The 18,814-nt window shown below is 29.5% G+C and overlaps 1 protein-coding gene and 1 long non-coding RNA gene across 4 annotated transcripts in view; one reads left to right on the top strand and one right to left on the bottom strand.

Annotated features, from left to right (window-relative positions):
• The window catches only part of LOC100165797 (inositol-trisphosphate 3-kinase B), a 375,342-nt gene that overhangs the window by 10,912 nt on the left and 345,616 nt on the right, over positions 1-18,814 (bottom strand). For all 3 annotated transcript variants that reach the window (XM_029487408.1, XM_029487406.1, XM_029487407.1), the window contains exons 4-6: positions 9,833-9,979; positions 3,163-3,290; positions 2,357-2,439 (exon numbers count right to left, since the gene is read on the bottom strand). In XM_029487408.1, coding sequence (XP_029343268.1) covers positions 2,357-2,439; positions 3,163-3,290; positions 9,833-9,979 — 358 coding nt within the window. The remainder of the gene's footprint in view (positions 1-2,356; positions 2,440-3,162; positions 3,291-9,832; positions 9,980-18,814) is intronic.
• LOC107884937 lies at positions 12,516-16,229 on the top strand. The gene is made up of 2 exons (XR_001680241.2): positions 12,516-13,101; positions 15,484-16,229. It is a non-coding gene; the product is annotated as an uncharacterized LOC107884937 (long non-coding RNA).

Raw genomic sequence — 18,814 nt, 5'->3', positions numbered from 1 at the left:
TTTGTTTTGGAAAATTTAACTTGCAATTATTTATGTTAACCTACTCGTATTATGCGCATTATTATTTTTTTTTAACAATTGAAATTCAATATTTTTTTGCAAATAACAATGCGCATGACGCAGATACGACCGGCAATCGAAATTATTATTAATAAAACATTATTAACAACCCAGTCTTTTGGGCGGAAACGGAAATCTTTGGAAGAAAGATAATAATAATTGGTAAAATAGAAATCATATTCCTTTTTTTTTTCTGGAAAAGATTTTCGTCCATTGCGTTAAACATACTATTACAAAATCCACATCGGTATTTTTTAGCTTCTAATAAAATATATCGTTTTGTCTGATTCTTAGTTATACGATTAAATGTAATAGCAATAAATTAAATTTTCGACGACCATCGATACAAGTTTAATGGTAGTACTGTTTTTTTATTTCCTATATTTCAAACATGTGAACAATTTAAATCGAATGTAAAACGTTTAAGAGGACTTTAAATTGAAGTCATTTCATTGATTGATTTTGCAAGTTGTATCATTTTAATGGTTGTGGTCGATTTTTCTAAGGCAGATGACTACCGGATATACCGGTACGTAGCACGTCAAACACGACTACACGAGGTTATGATGTCCGTAATTCGGTAACCACGTAATACCACCAATAAACTTAAAATATTACAAACGATTTTTTTACGTCGACAAAACCTGTCTGGAACACCTGACTCAACGAGAAGAATTTGCTCATTTTCGTGATCGGTATTTTTTTTCTGACATATCAAATTCGAAAGATAATTTGCTTTGGATTATCGCGTGAATGTGATTGAATAGGAACAAACTTACAAACGAAGACGAAGTACATAATAATATTATAATAATCATATTACTATTATAAGCAGGCTTCTACTTTGACCGTCGCAGGACATATTTCATTTCGGTGCGATTATAACGCAGTAAAAAATTCGATTAAACAGCGGTGTCGGGTTAACATATTATATACTTCCCTAATATTATGTATTATTATTATTAATCGAATATTTTTATTCGCCGATAATGATATACACACGTCACACGTAACGTACAGTTGTTTCTCATACCACGTGATGGTTACGTAATACGCATTAGAAATTGGATATATTGCTAACTGGACGATGTTCTATAAGGCTACAGCTAGATGATAATAAAATTAATATACGCTACTTGATACTCATTTAACTTGGAAATACTCGTTTTTAATATGGATTTTTGTGGTTGTTTTTGTAAAAAAGTTTTTATAAATAAGTACAGTTGTAAGTATTATTACAATGCTAAATTTTTACAAGATAATCCATTTTATTGAAATTTTTATCATTATCATTTCTAGGGTTTTGACACATTACACTTTTATAAAATATATTCTCTTCTCGGCTGTGGAGTTAAAAATTTAGGTCATTCTTAAGCAAAATACATATTAAACCTCAAAAAATAATTAAAAATAAAACGTTTTTGTAAAAATTCAGTGTGGTGTTATATTTGATATAATTTTTGTCAAATGTACACAATCAAATAGGTAGGGAAATAAAATAGATGTAACCTACTGCAGGAGAATAAATATAATATATTATGAATCCATCACCAATTTTATCATGGGTAGGCACACAAGTGACCAAGACTGCTCAGCGATCTTCCGCAGACTATATTGATTTATAATATTAATAATAACGTGTAGTTTTGGAAAAAATTCAAAAACCACGCGGGTTATTAAGACATATATTATGTGTTTAATTTTATTACGGCAATAATTCAATATAATAATAATATATAGGTGTATATTATATATATTATAATATATACCGTATAGAAGAGCGAGGTGCGCGTGTAATTATTATATACGCGCGACCGAGCAATTGAAACGAATATTATTATTATTATTATTATTATTATTATACATCGTATCATTATAATTGTGTACGACACGTTTTTCTCGATCAAAGAAAGGCGTTAGAAATCATTCTTCTCGGCGACGGTGCAATTGGCCTCGTATAATATTATATATTATTATATTATACGCAAACTCGTTCGGCTACTATAAATTACGATATAATTATGACCACATATTATTATGAGACTCGCAAACTTTTAGAGTTTTTGTGTGTGTGTGTGTGTGTGTGTGTGTGTGTTTGAGATAGGTACATATTTTGAGCACACACGCGAAACACATATATATTACAATAAATCTAGTCTACCGTAACGATATAGTTCACTACTCTATATATATATATAAGAAGTATATAGGTAGGTATTAATTATTATTATTTTATTTATGACATGCAAAAACGATTAGTGAAAAAAAATTGTATACTTTCCAATACTTTTCTTACCTCGGTTTTGTCACACCCTTAAGTCGGTGTTCCTCCTCCGATGGTGCGTTCGGGTCTATCTGAATCATTTTCTCGTACATGTCCTAAACATGGTAAAAAATACATTTTCAATAATAATAGTATATTATATTAACGATTATACGCGATAAATAAAGTATATACTCGTACGCCGAATAATTATTTTATCGAAGAACACTCGTTATTTCAAAAACGAAATATTATACTAAACATAATATTTTAAATCGTCAACATTTTTTTATCATTCTCATTTTTCAAGTCTTTACTTTTTTTTAATGACGACATACATTTTAATTCCTTATTCCAAATCAGAATCGAGTACTTACTACTTTGCAGTATATACAAATTGATTTTATGAATACCTTTTTATATTTAAGTATTTATAATGAGTAATATGATTTTTATACATCGAAATAATCTGAATAATATTTTGCTTTGGAATATAAGATTCAAAATGTATATTGATATTTAAAAAAGTAAAGGACTTGCAAAATTTAATAACAGAAAAATAATAAAAATACGATCAGTTTTCATTAAGATAATGAGGTGTGCTTGACGCTGGCACTCGCAAATTTAAATTCTACTCAAAACCACATCGGTAATTGTTATATAGTTCGTACAAATTTGTAAATCACGATTCCAAAATTTGTACACCCCCCCCCCCCTCCCCTCTACCAATTGCTCATAAAATCCAAAACCGGTTAGAGGGTACCATCATCACATGAGTGTTCTTCGAAAAAAGAATCACCAGCTGGTGTATATAATCACGTGAAGTCACTTGTACTCACTTTTCTCAACTTGGGTTTCTCTTTGGCTTTCGCCAGTTCCTCTTCCAGATACGTCCTGACGCCAATCTTGCAGTCCATGACGCACGGTGAAGTGAAGTCGCCCAACAAGTCTTCTAGCTGAAGATATACTGTGGCGTGGGAGTCACGGAAAAAATACATCACTCATATATCATATAATATCGTCGTCGTATCGTTATATATTTTATGACACATCGAGACTCGTAAATCACGAGTATTATCGTAGTAGTTATACATCATTATAGGCAGCGGTAATTGTTGCACATATTTCACTAGCCCCTCCCACTTCATATATTATATATAAGTACCTGATTATTTACATGTAGTTTATACGACGATTTACGACAGTCGATCGTCGATCGTCTATTGTTATATTATGGGCCGTCTAATGACGTACGCGAAGTTGTTCTCCGAGTCGGTGTCATTTTTTTGCAATGTCCATAAAAATAAATCTGCAACACATTTTATACGGTACCACAGTCTAAGATTGGGGTGACAACTTCACATACGTCGTCTAAAAGGTTCACATATTGTAATATATAGGATCACTATTTTCATAATATTATTATATATACGCAATACGCATACACATACAGAACACCCACACTTGTGACGTGTATTCCGATACTCTATGAAATTCTCTGGTTTTAGCCGTCGTCGTCGTTGTCACCGCTGTGCGTCATGTCAAACAAGTGTTCTCCGACCACGCAACAACGCGTCATATCTAATTACAAATCTGCATTTGCATTATTATTGTATATCACTGTCGGGGACCTCTGTTCCAAGCCAGATGGTGCAGTGAATAAATTATTTTTATATTTTTTTGGCGCGCTCCTATATGTATTAACTACAGTTAATATTTTAAGTATTTGAACACGATGTTGAATGTCCTATACCACTGATTTTATATATAGTTTATTATACAATCAATACCTATAGGTAATATAATAAATCCAGCTTAACACATTCGACGCCATCGGTATACCTACTATTCGACTATGTAATAATATAGTATATATTATTATGGTGACAATGTTTATACTTCATTATATTATCATATTATAGTAAAGGGTGATTTACCAAGCATGCTCATTGCTTACTCCCTTTTTATTTTCCAATAATGCAGTTATTAAAGATCTGATTTTTCTAAATTTTTAAACATACTTAAAAATTATATTTAAAATTCTTGATATTTTTTGTACTACTGAATAGTGTTGAGAATATATAACAAAAATGTCATCTAGATTAGACACAGATAATTTTATATAAATTTATTTAGATATACATATTTTACAGATATTTACAGATAACATTTTATTGTAAAATTGTAGGTAACATATTTTGATGTTGGTTGCACTGTTCTAGGATCAAAATTGTCATCACAAAAACCCCGCGAAAACTGTAGATCATTATAATGGCAGTAGGGACTGAAAGGGTTAAGATAAATACATTTTACATTTATCTATAGATAAGATAAAAATAATCCAACTTTTATCTACATAATATGATAAATAAAACTAATTTTTATTATAGTTTAATAATACAATTTACTACTTTACCTGTTCATAAAGTAACTACGGTAATATTATATTATACTAATTGGATAGTGTTCTGAGTGTTCTGATAGAACTATTATTTTAGTAAAAAAAATGAATATGATTTAAATAAAATAGATAAATGCCAATAGATAAATGCAAACTCCTGTTTTTCAACTGAAAATCCCCCTTCGACTGTTAATTATTTAGATGATAATTTTTCTGAACATGTTGATGTATCAAAATTAAAATTCAAACGATTAGTTTATGAGTTATTTAAATTTGTGTGCTAAGAAAATAATAAGTCCAGCCGTCCAGGATAATGGGTTTGGAAGATATGATGTCTAATAGGGGTAATTTGAAAATTGTAGTAATTAATAATAATCTATGATATCTATAATGACTATATTTATAGTTTATAAAAATGAACCAAGATGTAAGAAGTACAAGATCCGATTTTACGTCTATTTATGTTTGTAATACATTTTTTTATTAGAATATGAATAATAAAATATTAAGGTATTATAGCTTTAATACAATTTAATATGATTTATTCCATTTAATGCATATATTATCTAGATACTCAATATTTATTAAGTGAACCAAATACGTTGTTTTACATATTTAAAATTAAGCTTTTATTATTTTTTAAGCCTGGTGGCTATAAGTATTTAGTATGTATATACATAAATGTTTAATAATTCTAAACCGTTCATAAAATTGAAATAATATCAACGTATTTGCTATTCTTTAAACTTGAAAATATATTATGTTTACAGTTAATAGAGGTGTTTTCTAATTAGTTTGAATTTCAAAAGTTAAGTTTTCAATTGTGTATACATGAAGCATGAAAATAATGAAAAATTGATTATGAAATAAGTTATATGCTGTCAAATATAGTATATATATATAATACCTATACATTTATGAAGGTAAAGCTAGAACTATTTACAAAGTAGTTTTTAATTTATTACAATATAGGTACTACTATATCTATAATATTGTAAACATTATAGTATTATTATATACATTATTTAAACGAAATAGTGTAAACCACCACCGAAAAATTATATGGATACGATGGCCATAGTGGCTATACAATGACCACAGCAGATATGACACACAGCAGAAACGAGTAATCCATAATTATAAAGATATGTAGGTACCTAAATTTTTTGTTCAGAAAAAAATAATCAAAAGTCACAAATAACCAAAATTTCCATCATTTCGTTTATGAACAAATCTGATTTGCCCACACTATTTGTACGTGAGATAATAGTGACTGCTTCTGAGATTGATATACGGATGAATCCAGTGGCGGATCCAGGGTTTAATTTTGGAGGCGCCTACTAAAAAAATTACTTCTAAGCCATAAATACAATATAATATGTAATTATTGTAAATGTTTTCATTCCAATAACATTCCCAATGGTTTCCAAAATAGATAAATATACTGTGTAATTAATTATATTGCATTACATTACACACTTTAAAATATTTCTGTAGAAAAAAGAAGAACATGATGAAGAGATCTGGGGGGGGGCAAGGCCCCTGTCCCCCTGAATCCACCACTGCGGATGACGAATAAATATAACGACCATATTTTGATCGTCACTCCATTTGTCGATACCTACTGTATGTAACGCTATGATATGCGAATCGTTAGGTCATAGCCAAGTAATCGAGATCTGTTTTCGTAGATACTTAAAACGGAACCATGCGATGGACACAAAACGAGGATATAACTACGTACCTACTTGCAATTTATTCGGTTTAATTGTTATTTAGCGCGCTTTGGACTTAGACTTAGGAATAATAACCACCCCGAAGTGTTAAATACGACAATATCGTCTGTCGAGGTTTGAGTAGAACAATTAATGCGATCCGAACTCGACTTAAACGTTTCGTAATATGATAGGCGGTTAAACGCAAAATATGTAGGTAAGCGATGACGCTCGGACACTACCACGCCATATAATATTAATTATGTTTGCTCGTGCGTTGCACGAAAACAAATTGTGAAATCGAAATCGACTGTCAAGGCCGCCCTGTGCGTCGAATATAACATGGAAGTCATTACATATACGTTAGTATTTAAAATACCGTTTTATGTAAAAATTAAAAACCGGTAAAAAAAAAGTCGCGATGACGACAAAAAATAATAGCAATACATTATTATATAGATAACGGGACGGATATGTATAATAATATGTCACGGTATATTATGTGTCCGGTTGCAGGTAAGTACGTACCTATGTAAAAGTACCTTATCGCATATACTGCAGTAAATTTATTAAAAAATAGTAAGCTTTTCGCGGAAAACTATTATTCGAAATTCCGACATAACTTAAAAATATTATGAAATTGTGTGAGCAGACGAGTAGATAAAACGCAATGTGCTACTTAATATTTTCTCCACTGCATGGAAAAACAATAAATTATTGATGGGTTTCAGTTCGCGATAGGCTTTCAGCTAGCGTTCATAATTTGAAATCAAAATAATATTTCGTAATATTATTACGAATTTCAAACAATTGTATCTATGAAGATGATTTCTAATGTCACTACTATATAATAGCGCAAACAAAATTCGAATAAGTGAAATATAATCATAATGGTTACGATTTTTAAAAAAAATCTATCAGCAACGTCTCTATGATAACTTGATAACGTATGATTATATTATGCATAATATTATGAAATTTGAATACTGATAAATTGATAAACGAAAATGATAAAAGTGTCAACAAATGTTGTTAACATATTATTTTCTCGTATATTAAATATAAATTAATAAAAACATAATTAATATTATCATCATTACTGCTTCGTATTATGGCTCACGCACATCCTGGGGTAGTTAGGTTAGGTTTGGTTGATTAAATCACGGTTTAAAATATTTATAGAAACCTTATAAAAATCAAAATCGATTATTTGTAAATATATCAAAATATTAATCATTATATATATTTTTTTTTATACAAATCGATAAAATATTTTAAAATAAATGTTAATCAAGTTTAAAATTTAACAACACCTAACATATTATCTATTCTCTAATATCTATAATATAGTTCATTGGTTGATATAATTATGAATAACTAATCTTTTTAATAAAATCAGCAGTTAGTATCAATCAAAATATTATTTTAAGTTGAAGTCAGAAAAAATTATATCGATAAGTGAAATTGGAATTAAAAATGAAAAATGTAGTAACGATTTCAAGTTGTTAAATGCAGCCGAACGCAATTTATTGCCATGGAAATATCTGTCTTGTTTTAATTTTGTGACACGAGAAATTTCTAGAAATTTGTGTCTACCCTCCGTAAAGAAGTTTTACTTCTAATCACACGGCTGGCGCAGGAATACAATATATAACAACGTCGGCACGATAATAATACTTAAATCGCGGTAGTTTGATGGTAGATATGTGTTACATGGCGTTTTTATTTTGTTTTCGATCTGCCATAGCAGTCGGTTAAGTGCGTTTGATATAGGTCTTTTAGTAATCTTATACGGAATCGTTCAGTTCACATACGGTATTATCAGTGTCGATGCCTGTTTAACTTTTACTCTAAACATATTGATTTCAGACTTGGAAGCAGTATCTTATTATCCTCTGAAAAACATTCTACTTCTAAGTATTATTATGGGATAAAAATGTACTAGTATTGCCGTTAGAAAAAAGAACAAATTCATGATCATCGTAAAATGCAACAAAATATGGCTTAAAATTTGGTTGGGTAAAAGACACTCATAACATTACAGAAAAAAAATATTAAACTTGTGCTGTGAACTTGGGGGTTGTGACAAGCGTATAGGAATATCACAACACTGACAATCAGTTATACTAGCTGATCCCTCTGTTTGTCACGCGGCTAGCATATTAAAATAATTTTTGATCTCAATTAGGTATTCGTTTTCGAACTCGATTGGTTATATTTCGAACCAAATTAGGTGTGAATTTAGGTCTATGTGCATACCTAATAAATCGCCGGTATAATTTAATAATGATCTATATTCTATACAGGGAACCCGACCGACCCATAAAACCTACGCACTATGATGAGATATCGTCGACGCAAGAAAAATAGATCGAAAATCGACCTAGGCGATAAATCATATTTTATTACTGCGACGACGACCACGACGACGATAACGACGTCATCGTCTGGTTGCGCATCCTTATCGTGTTGGGCTGGGTGCGGATGTGGGCGCGACACGTCCGTCAAACTAGGCGCAGGGGAAAACGACCGTATATAAGCTATTACAACAGAATATTAATGCCAACGATTAATAGAAATAATATAATTATTCACCGCCGCCTGCACAGCTACTGTTTTTAAAACAAAACACAAAATTAGTATTTAATTCAATTTTACGTTATACAGAGTAGGTCATAGACTTGCGATGGGGCTGGCTGACGTACTTGATGAGTATGACGTGCGCGCATAGGGATGTGTGTGTGTAAAAAACAGTCTGACGGAGGTCACCAGGCTGAACGATTGTTCTACAGTATATAATATAATACCTATATTATATATTTTATATTTTTGTTTGGTTTTCAAACGTTCGACGAGATAATAATAATAAAAAAAAAAAATTTAATTAATTTAAAAAGAATAGTATTATATATTATAATACTACATCCATAAGGTATACCGCGACCGTTTTACAATGAGCTTATTGTATTTGCACGCGTGTGATCTCGACGAGCGTAATATAATACGTATTAGTACCAGCTCTCTTGACTGGGACTCGGAAGTCGTAGCAGTACTCATTGGTGGCTTAATGTACGTCCTTAAAAAATGAAAACGTTCGAGTGCATATTATTATTAAAATGCGCGCTTTATACGCAATGAGCGACAAAAATTAACCGAGAACTGAAAAACTTAATTTTTTTTTATCGTATTAAAAGAACGGATACCTAGGTATCTAGGTATATTATAAATGTATGTTCGCACTTGAATTACAAAGAGTGACTAAGAAAAAAATTTGCATTTTAATTGAACAGCGATAGTTGTTCAAGATTTTGCGAAAATTACGCAATATACTACAATAATAGAATATTACAGAAACGTTACAATAGTTGAATTTTTTTTTATGGAAAAGGATACAGTCTCCGTCGTCGGTGGTCAAGTGGCCCTTGTATTCGGGCACGTACGGTCTCAGAATGTCCTTCATCAGCACTTGGAAGCACAACTGTTCCTTGGGACAAAGTTTCTTGAGGATCGTACCAGGTTCCGGACCGGCTTTGAAATTACCTGCGAAAACGATAAAAACACGTTATTACTAACTATACTCAAATACTTATAAACTTATAAAGGTACGATATTCATAAAAGATCACAATATAATATGTAGGGAACCAGTATTTTAATTATACAACACAAATGTGATGTGCCGATGTTCAGGTATACTATAAAATAATAAAAAAAAATTATATTTGATCGATTCCATTATATTAGTAATACAATATCACAATGACTTGGTCTTATATAGGCATGTACCACTAGGCATCAGATTCAATATGTGACTAGCTACAGGCTTCTGCCCAATTTTCCCCATGTATCGCTGTACCAGGCATATACTAGACATTTATAATATAATATACATATTTAATATTTTTTAATTAATATTAAAAAAATATATATCATTGGCTTATACGAAATTAATTAATATGTACATAAATATTAATAGATATTATCATATATTTTACTATTTTTGTTATGTAGATACATAACTAAATATTTAAAACTGTATAATATAGTGCTTAGCTGACTGCCAGATGCCTAGACAGATAAGTCAAATTTAGCGGTAGCATATCGGTACAAACGGATTCGTCAGTAGGACCCATAATATATTAAACCAGTCCCTAACGTCGATTGCGTCTTGTATATTAATAGAAGTATCGTGCATCTTCTATTTCTCTGTCTACCTAATTTAGTTCGGCAGATTTTTATTTTATAAAATGTAAATAGCCGTTTCTAAACTAGAATTCGGGTTTTATTTACCGTACGACCCTTTTCAGTTTAACACGGTTTTATAAACGTGTCGCAAACAGATCAAAGTTGAAAATTAAAAATGCTTGAAAAGTTCGAGAAAACCAAAGTTTGAGTTCGTGCAAATTGAAGTTCAAACCACGCTCAGTTAATATGATGGTCGAAAGAATATTGCTTATATTATATACCTATGTGAAGAATAGATCATTTGGGCGCAGCTAATTCCTAGCGTGGAATCAAAATTACGAAATGTCAATCGACGATTAATGTACCCGCGTGTTGTTGCATACGATCACAATAATAACGATTTTCGAACACGATCGCAGCGGCGTGCTTTCGAACGGATTAGTAATTCGATACACGCGACGATAGGTGGTAATAATATTATATTATATTCCAAAACGATATAATATGTAATATATGTATAATATGGTAATAATTGTACGTCACTACAGAGTGGCTTGTTTTCGTTTCCGTGTCCATATACTTATGTACATATGACGTATGTGTATATATTATATGCGTTGACGCGACTAAGCCGATGCGCGATGAATATGCCTATAGGATTCTAAATTTGAAATATTTCAAAATTGAAAATTTCACTCATCTTGAAATATTTTAATGAAATTATGAAAAATATTTTTTCTTCTTTTCAATGTATTCGATTATAGATGATAAGAAATACTAATATATTGATATATATACATTAAATATTTAAAATGTCATAACATTTATTTTCTTGAAATATTTCATTTCCATAAAAATAAAATGTTTATTAAATCTAAAAGTTTATTGTATGAAACAAAGAAAATATGTAACTTTTTTACATATAATTTATAAGTTGCTTAACAAATCTATAATATAAAAAATTTAAAAATTGTCTTTTGACTCTTAAGTTACAAACTCATAAACCAAATTTACATCATATCGTATTTTTGAGAGCCATGACTCTGCGAATGCCTATTATATTATGCTATATTATAATTATTATATTATATTATATTCACAATGTATAGACACAAACCACTCTTAATAGTCGTGAGTCGTGACCTTTTACAATATACAAAATGTGATCGAAGTATTAAATAAAGAGTTTAGAGTACCTTCACATCACATATACGGCTTTTGTACACTTTATAATTACTTAAAATAGATATTATTATTATTTCATACACTGTTGGAATTGACTTTAAGTTAATGGTTCGAAATAATTCAAACCATTATTTTTTGGATCGCTAACGGGCCTGCATTTACTCATATAAAACACTTTTAATCTCAAAATAATGAAAGTAATATTTTTCAGCACTACATATTATAGAATATACAAATATTATGAAATAACAAATCAACAAAAAAAATACGTTTTTCTTTATTTCTATATATTATCTATATATATATATATATAGATTATGTAAATTTGGTTTATGAGTTTGTAACTTAAGAGTCAAAAGACAATTTTTAAATTTTTTATATTATAGATTTGTTAAACAACTTATAAATTATACGTAAAAAAGTTACATATTTTCTTTGTTTCATATAATAAACTTTTAGATTTAATAAACATTTTATTTTTATTTTCATGGAAATGAAATATTTCAAGAAAATACATTTTATGACATTTTAAAACCCTAAATATGCCTATAACTATTATAATATAAAATATATATTAGTGTGTATGTATTATATATATGGGTACTGGGTGATTTCGTTAACGGGAATCATCACAGCAATATCTCGGGAAATAAAAAGGAATTTAAAGAAATGAAAAATTTAATTTCAACAATAAACGATCGCTGAAAATGAAAAATAGTAATAATTTCCGTGAACATTAAAAAAAATGAGTTCTTCGTGCTTCTTAAAATATCACGATAAGGTCGCGATAAAATAATAACCCTGTATACAATATAGATAGTACCTAATCACACTCATATTTAGCTAAGGAGGTACTATTCAGATGAGTATTAATTTATATATATATATTACTAGTGATACGGCACGGCGCATATATGAAGACGTATATTATGACATAGGATTTACGCGTCAAATAAATAGCGATAATTGTTTAAGCACATTTCGTATGTACATAACAAGAGTTATTAAAAACAAACACTTCTACTTATATTCGGTGAAATCGTAGTAACACTATTACACTAATACGCTATATTATAGAAGCTGCGGACTCTTGTATTAATTAATTTACTTAAGTTTTAAATGCGCCAAGCTCAGTTACATCAATTGTGGATATAGTAATAACAACTAATACAAATAATATAAAATACTTGTAGCTATATGAATTAATAAGTCTAATATTCTAGTACAGTGAAATCTCCACAAATGGACAAAAGACATCTTTCAAATAGCGGACGTCTTTTTGGGAACATCTAGGTATATATTTTACATTTAAAAAATTAATAATTTTGATAAAAATGTCGATTAAAAATTATTTAAATTCAATAGATTAGGAAAAGATCCAATAAAGTTAGATAGGAAGCTACTGAAGTTTAGGAAAATTGTAAATTGTAATCACCAATCATAATTACGTTTTTAAAATTCTAAAACTTAATAATAAATTATCTATAATGTCAAAATCAATTAAAAATATATCAGTATAGGTATGAATCGGAAAATAAACATGGTGATTTATAATATAATAAATTAAAGTTTACTTTAATAATGACAAATTTATATTCACCTGGTTTAACAGTTACAGATAATACATGAGAATGAAATTATCTCACAGTTCAACTATTAAGCTTACTTACGGCAACGGAAATATAAAAAAAAAAATTGTTAGTTTTAACTATTATAGGGATGGACAATCGTGTTTAAAGGGGAAGAAGCATCTAACGACTTTCCAAACTAGGTTTAACTATTCATGTAAATAGCGATTTACACGTTGACGAAAAAAAATTCTAAAATATTAATTTTTTTTTCGATGGTATAAATACTGGCGACGCCTGTGCTGGCCATTTCCATACATATTTTATTGTTTTTGTATTTTGCGGTGGAAGGTTTTGAGCGAATTTCAAAAAATAGCGCAACAATAATAACATTCGAGTTTATATTATTATATTTTTTAAACGGAGCGGTTAAAATAAAACCACGTGAAATAAGTGTTCTGGAGATAAATTCATTGCAAAAAAACATTTGGGTGTTATAAAACTTATAATCTGCTATAATGTTTATAATCAATAAAATAAAATGCTTTTAAATTGATCGATGTCCGATTTGTTCGATTTTGAATTATACATACATAACATTGTATATACATATAACATTTACCACTGCTATATCGTCCTAAAATATATTATATAAATAAACATTTTTAAAAAATGTTATCAAAACCAATATTTGATTCCAAATGGTGTGCGGGCAGAACAAATTTCATTATATTTCCCATACGGTTCTGCAATATCATGGTTTTTGTTTTTTTTTTTTATGTTAGATTTTGACGTGTGTCCCGTAAATCATAATTTTATAAAATTAGATGTATTGCATACACATACAGCCTGCTGTAGGAAATGGTATTTCAAATTCAGGTCGTCTCATCGCCGTCGTCACGTCGTTTTCTGTAAACTTATACATATATTGTAACGTGTGCGTTTTACCGTTGTGCTGTTGTGTCTTGTGTAAACATGGCGGTTTATGCAATTTTTATCAAGTTTGATGATGATTCGCAGGGTATACCTTCATGGTGGTTTTATGTTAATGTGTGAACCAGCCGCTGTGTCTGAGAATAACTATAATGTGTTTGGTTTTGGTCAGGTCTTAGATTTATATTATATTGCAAGTATACTATGATGGAAATCAGCGCAGATAATATTATTGATTTCGATCAATGTTATCAGTATTTATGTCTAATCTAGGACGGTTCATCTCCACTAATTTGTCCCCATAAAAAAATGACTTTGTATACGAACCTTTCTTCCCCCGAAAATATTATGATAAGATATTTGGTTCCCAACAGTTATTTTCCATAGGACTTTTAGTCTACGGGTTTTTTAAATTATATTATTTTCATTAGATATTTTTTTCAGTAACATTTAAATAGTAAGAAAATAATATTAAGTTTGGAAATTAGTTCCATATTAATACGTTTTTAAAATTGTATATTATAATACGAAAATAACATTAATACAAATGTAATACCTACGTACAATTTAATTACAAATAACTCACAATTATATCAAAATGCAAAACTATAAAGTCTTAAAAATGCTTTAATAGGAAATATTTCGTCATATTATCTTTAATAATACACTTAAAGGCGTTGAAGCATACAACTCGGATTGTATATGACGTATATTGTATAATATTAAAGTTATTAATCTATACTAAGATCCAACACCAATATGTGATATTTGCAATAAAATACTCAAAATAGAGATATATCAGTGGTCAACTGCCTTAAATACTTGGTGTATTTAAGACGGCAAAATCCTAAACAACTCTATTTCATTACACTAAGCCCTCAACGAAGAGAACACTGGGGATATCGTTACAATTTTCCATTAAAACAACAATATATCTATAAAATTAAAAATGGAGTAAATCTTTCTAATCATAATATTATCGTATGATTAAGACATTAAGTACATAATGTACCTATATTAAAATTCAGAATGTTTTATTTTTGTTAATTGTATGCATATTATAATATATTAAACTTAATATGACACAATATTGACACTGAGAATCGATTGATGGTATTACGAATAAAAATAATAATATTTGAAATATATTATTAATATTTATTTTTATTTGCAGTCCATCACGCGCTAATAGCTCAATCGCGTGGAAAATACATCAAGTCAACAATAAAAACGTAAATCACGATGATGCAATATTATACTGTTATCACAGTATATGATAACGAACTCAGCTTGGGTGAGTAAGCGTCAGACCACGCTGGACCACGGCAAATCACAGGTTTCAAGTGGGATTTTGTGGGGCCCATAACACTTCAAAATAATATTGCTATTAATGTTCGCAATACGGTCAATCCTACAACTGTTATTATTCTCTTCTCCTCGTATAATATAGGTATGTACATTATACATGATTAGTAATCACTGCGATTTAATCGTAGAACAATTACGTTTTAAAAAGCTATAAATATTGTTCTCGTTTAATAAATATATATAATAATAATAATAACGATTATATTGTATAATATCGCGTGCAATCGTAGTGGTGTACTAAAATATGTTTTCATCAACGAAACCTAAATAATAATAATAAAATATACGTGTACGACGTTCGTTTACCTTGTACCTGTATGTAAATATAATAATGTAATATAATAATAATTATAACTACGCATGCATATTGTAGGTAAAAGAAAAAACGAGTCAGCCGTTCATGATGGTGATGTGCCGGATTTACCTAATTGCTACAATACACATGTAAGATAAAGCTCAAGATATACTTGGGTAGAGGTCGTATATAGGTGAGTAGGTAGATACCTAAACGGCGGAGGCGGTCAGTAGAATTGTATATAATTGGATTTTCGCAAAAAAAGAAAAGAAATTGCGACGCACGCTGAAACGTGCAGGTCGTGATCGTTCACGGCGATCTATATAATATATAAGCCTATATATACCTCGAATCTAGATTATACATTTATACGTGGATGAACTTACTGCTTGTATACATTACAGCGCAATATTCTTACATTTATATGCTGCAACAACCCTTTGGTCGATAGTCGTATGCGATTTCGACGAGACGATCGACAGCATGCGGCGTAAAACTATAGTTTTAGGTATAACGATGCAGATAATATCCCGAGGAACGCGGACAAGGGTTGCAAAAAAAACAGTTCATTTCAAAAAACAGTGTGTTTTGTTTAAAACATTTGTTAAAATGTTTTTTTAACATGTTTAAAAAACAATGTTTTAAACACTTTTTTTTTGTTTAAAATGGTTTTTCATTTACATATTTTAAAATTTAAACTATAAACAGCCTGCTTTTTTCAATAATCCTCTTTTTACTTCAGAGCAAGTATCAGTTTATAACAACACAATTCAAAAATCTTTGTTAGTTTAAGTTGTAATATTATACTAAAAGGAAATAACAAAGTTTATGTACAAAACTAATCAACTTGTCTTAAGCGTTTCAAACACATGTTTAAAGCATATTATTTAGAGCACTTTGCAACCCTAATCACGTGTCGCTGTGCACAGACTACGGATAGACGTATTACGTGTGTATTAAAGTGAAGGTATATGTAAAATATTTGCTTCTGTTCATCATTCGTCTAATAACCTATATTGTATACGAGTATAGACTGTAAATATTCTAGAATAAAAAAAATTAAGTATTTGTAAACATGCTATTGGCCCCTTGTGATGAAACGTTATTTTATTATTATAGGTTCACATTTTTGCAACTGAGAAATATTATTTTGCCAAGTTTATACAGACATTTTGAGGGCAATCTTTACTCTTCAGTATATTAGAACAAAATCTACGCGCACAAAACCAACAAATTTTTTTTTATATATATTTTTAAACTCAACATCTATTTTCATCACTTAATAAAATCAATACTATTTATTAATATCACACGTAAAACATAGTTACGATATATTATGTATAATATAATAATGTAACATTTATCTAAATCGTAAAATGTTATATGTTCAAACATTTTAAATCAAAATAAATTTAAAAGATAATACCTACGCATTTTAAGAAAACAAATATTTTTCTGATTATCTATTATTAATAATATTAATCAATGTAGGTATAATAACAAATGTTTAATTAAATCATACTACAAATCCAGGGCAGAAAAATTATATAGCGATAGATCAATCTTCCGAGAGGAATCTCTCATCTCATTCCCCCTTTCCATATTCTTCAATCAAAACTATTTTACCATACATTTTTGTACCTATTAGTTTTAAATAATATATTATATTATAACTCAAATACTAAAACGTGTGGTGGACTTATGGAGAAACAGTATACTCGAATAAAATATAATACTTTATTATACTTAATATACTTATAGGTGTGTTTAATATATTAGGTTTGCCTCAAGTATCTATATAATAATAATAAAATATAACATGTACAGTTTGATCTGTGTTATTCTTTAACTACAATATGTAAACCTATTAACAACCCGAAGCACAATTTAAAACTGGTTTGTCTCTCAGCCGCACTACTACTACTAAACTATACAATGCCGCTACTACTACTAATAATAATAATACTATTTATTAGGCACTACTAAACTACTATTCGTTTCGCCAGAATTTATTTTAATTAATGAGACGGAATCAGAGAATAAAAAAACAACACGCACTGAATAATATATAATATTCGGACGGACGACTTGCCGCAATAGTACATGCACCTTTATACTATTATACATATCGAATTAACAAACGACTTTATCGATGATGACCGGTATTGAGCACACATAGGTTTGTGGTTTGTCATAACTCATAATACATATTTTATTCGACAAATATTTGGATTACGATTTACGGTATTAAATAATATTAATATTATAGCGACGTATTTCCTTACAAGCCATAACTAATCCCATCCTTGCGGATGCGGCAACATTTTAGAAACGGTCAAAGTCGTAAATTTTTTAAAATTTTTTTTTTTAATTGATAACTTTTTATGTTATTACTTACGTTAGTTAACCTTTGAGAGAAAAATAAATAGCGATTTATAGTGATAAATTTACTACGTTCTGCAGGTCAGCGGGAAGTATGCATTTTATTCTAATGCCGGCCTACTTGTAATATGCAGGTTATTGATATTTGCAGTCTGGTAGATAATCATATATTATTGATGCCTGATAATATAGTCATCGTCTTTACGACTTCTTACAAGAATTATCATAAACGCTACAAATCTATATAGTCGTGTTATGACACGACGTAAAAAAATCATTTCCACCAGTTGAATATGACGCGCGTATTCGTGTCCATGATTATGTGAATATTATCAAACTCTCGACATAAAAAAAAAATAAATAATTTAATGTCATGGAACTCGGTTCGTTAATACGTAGCAAAAATGTAAACACCGTATTTGCCTGCAATGTTAACATAGCAATTATAGATTTTTATGTG

The sequence above is a fragment of the Acyrthosiphon pisum genome, chromosome A1 (assembly GCF_005508785.2).
Source record: "Acyrthosiphon pisum isolate AL4f chromosome A1, pea_aphid_22Mar2018_4r6ur, whole genome shotgun sequence".
Taxonomy (NCBI): Eukaryota; Metazoa; Arthropoda; class Insecta; order Hemiptera; family Aphididae; genus Acyrthosiphon; species Acyrthosiphon pisum.
This window is presented reverse-complemented; position numbering and strand designations above follow the sequence as displayed.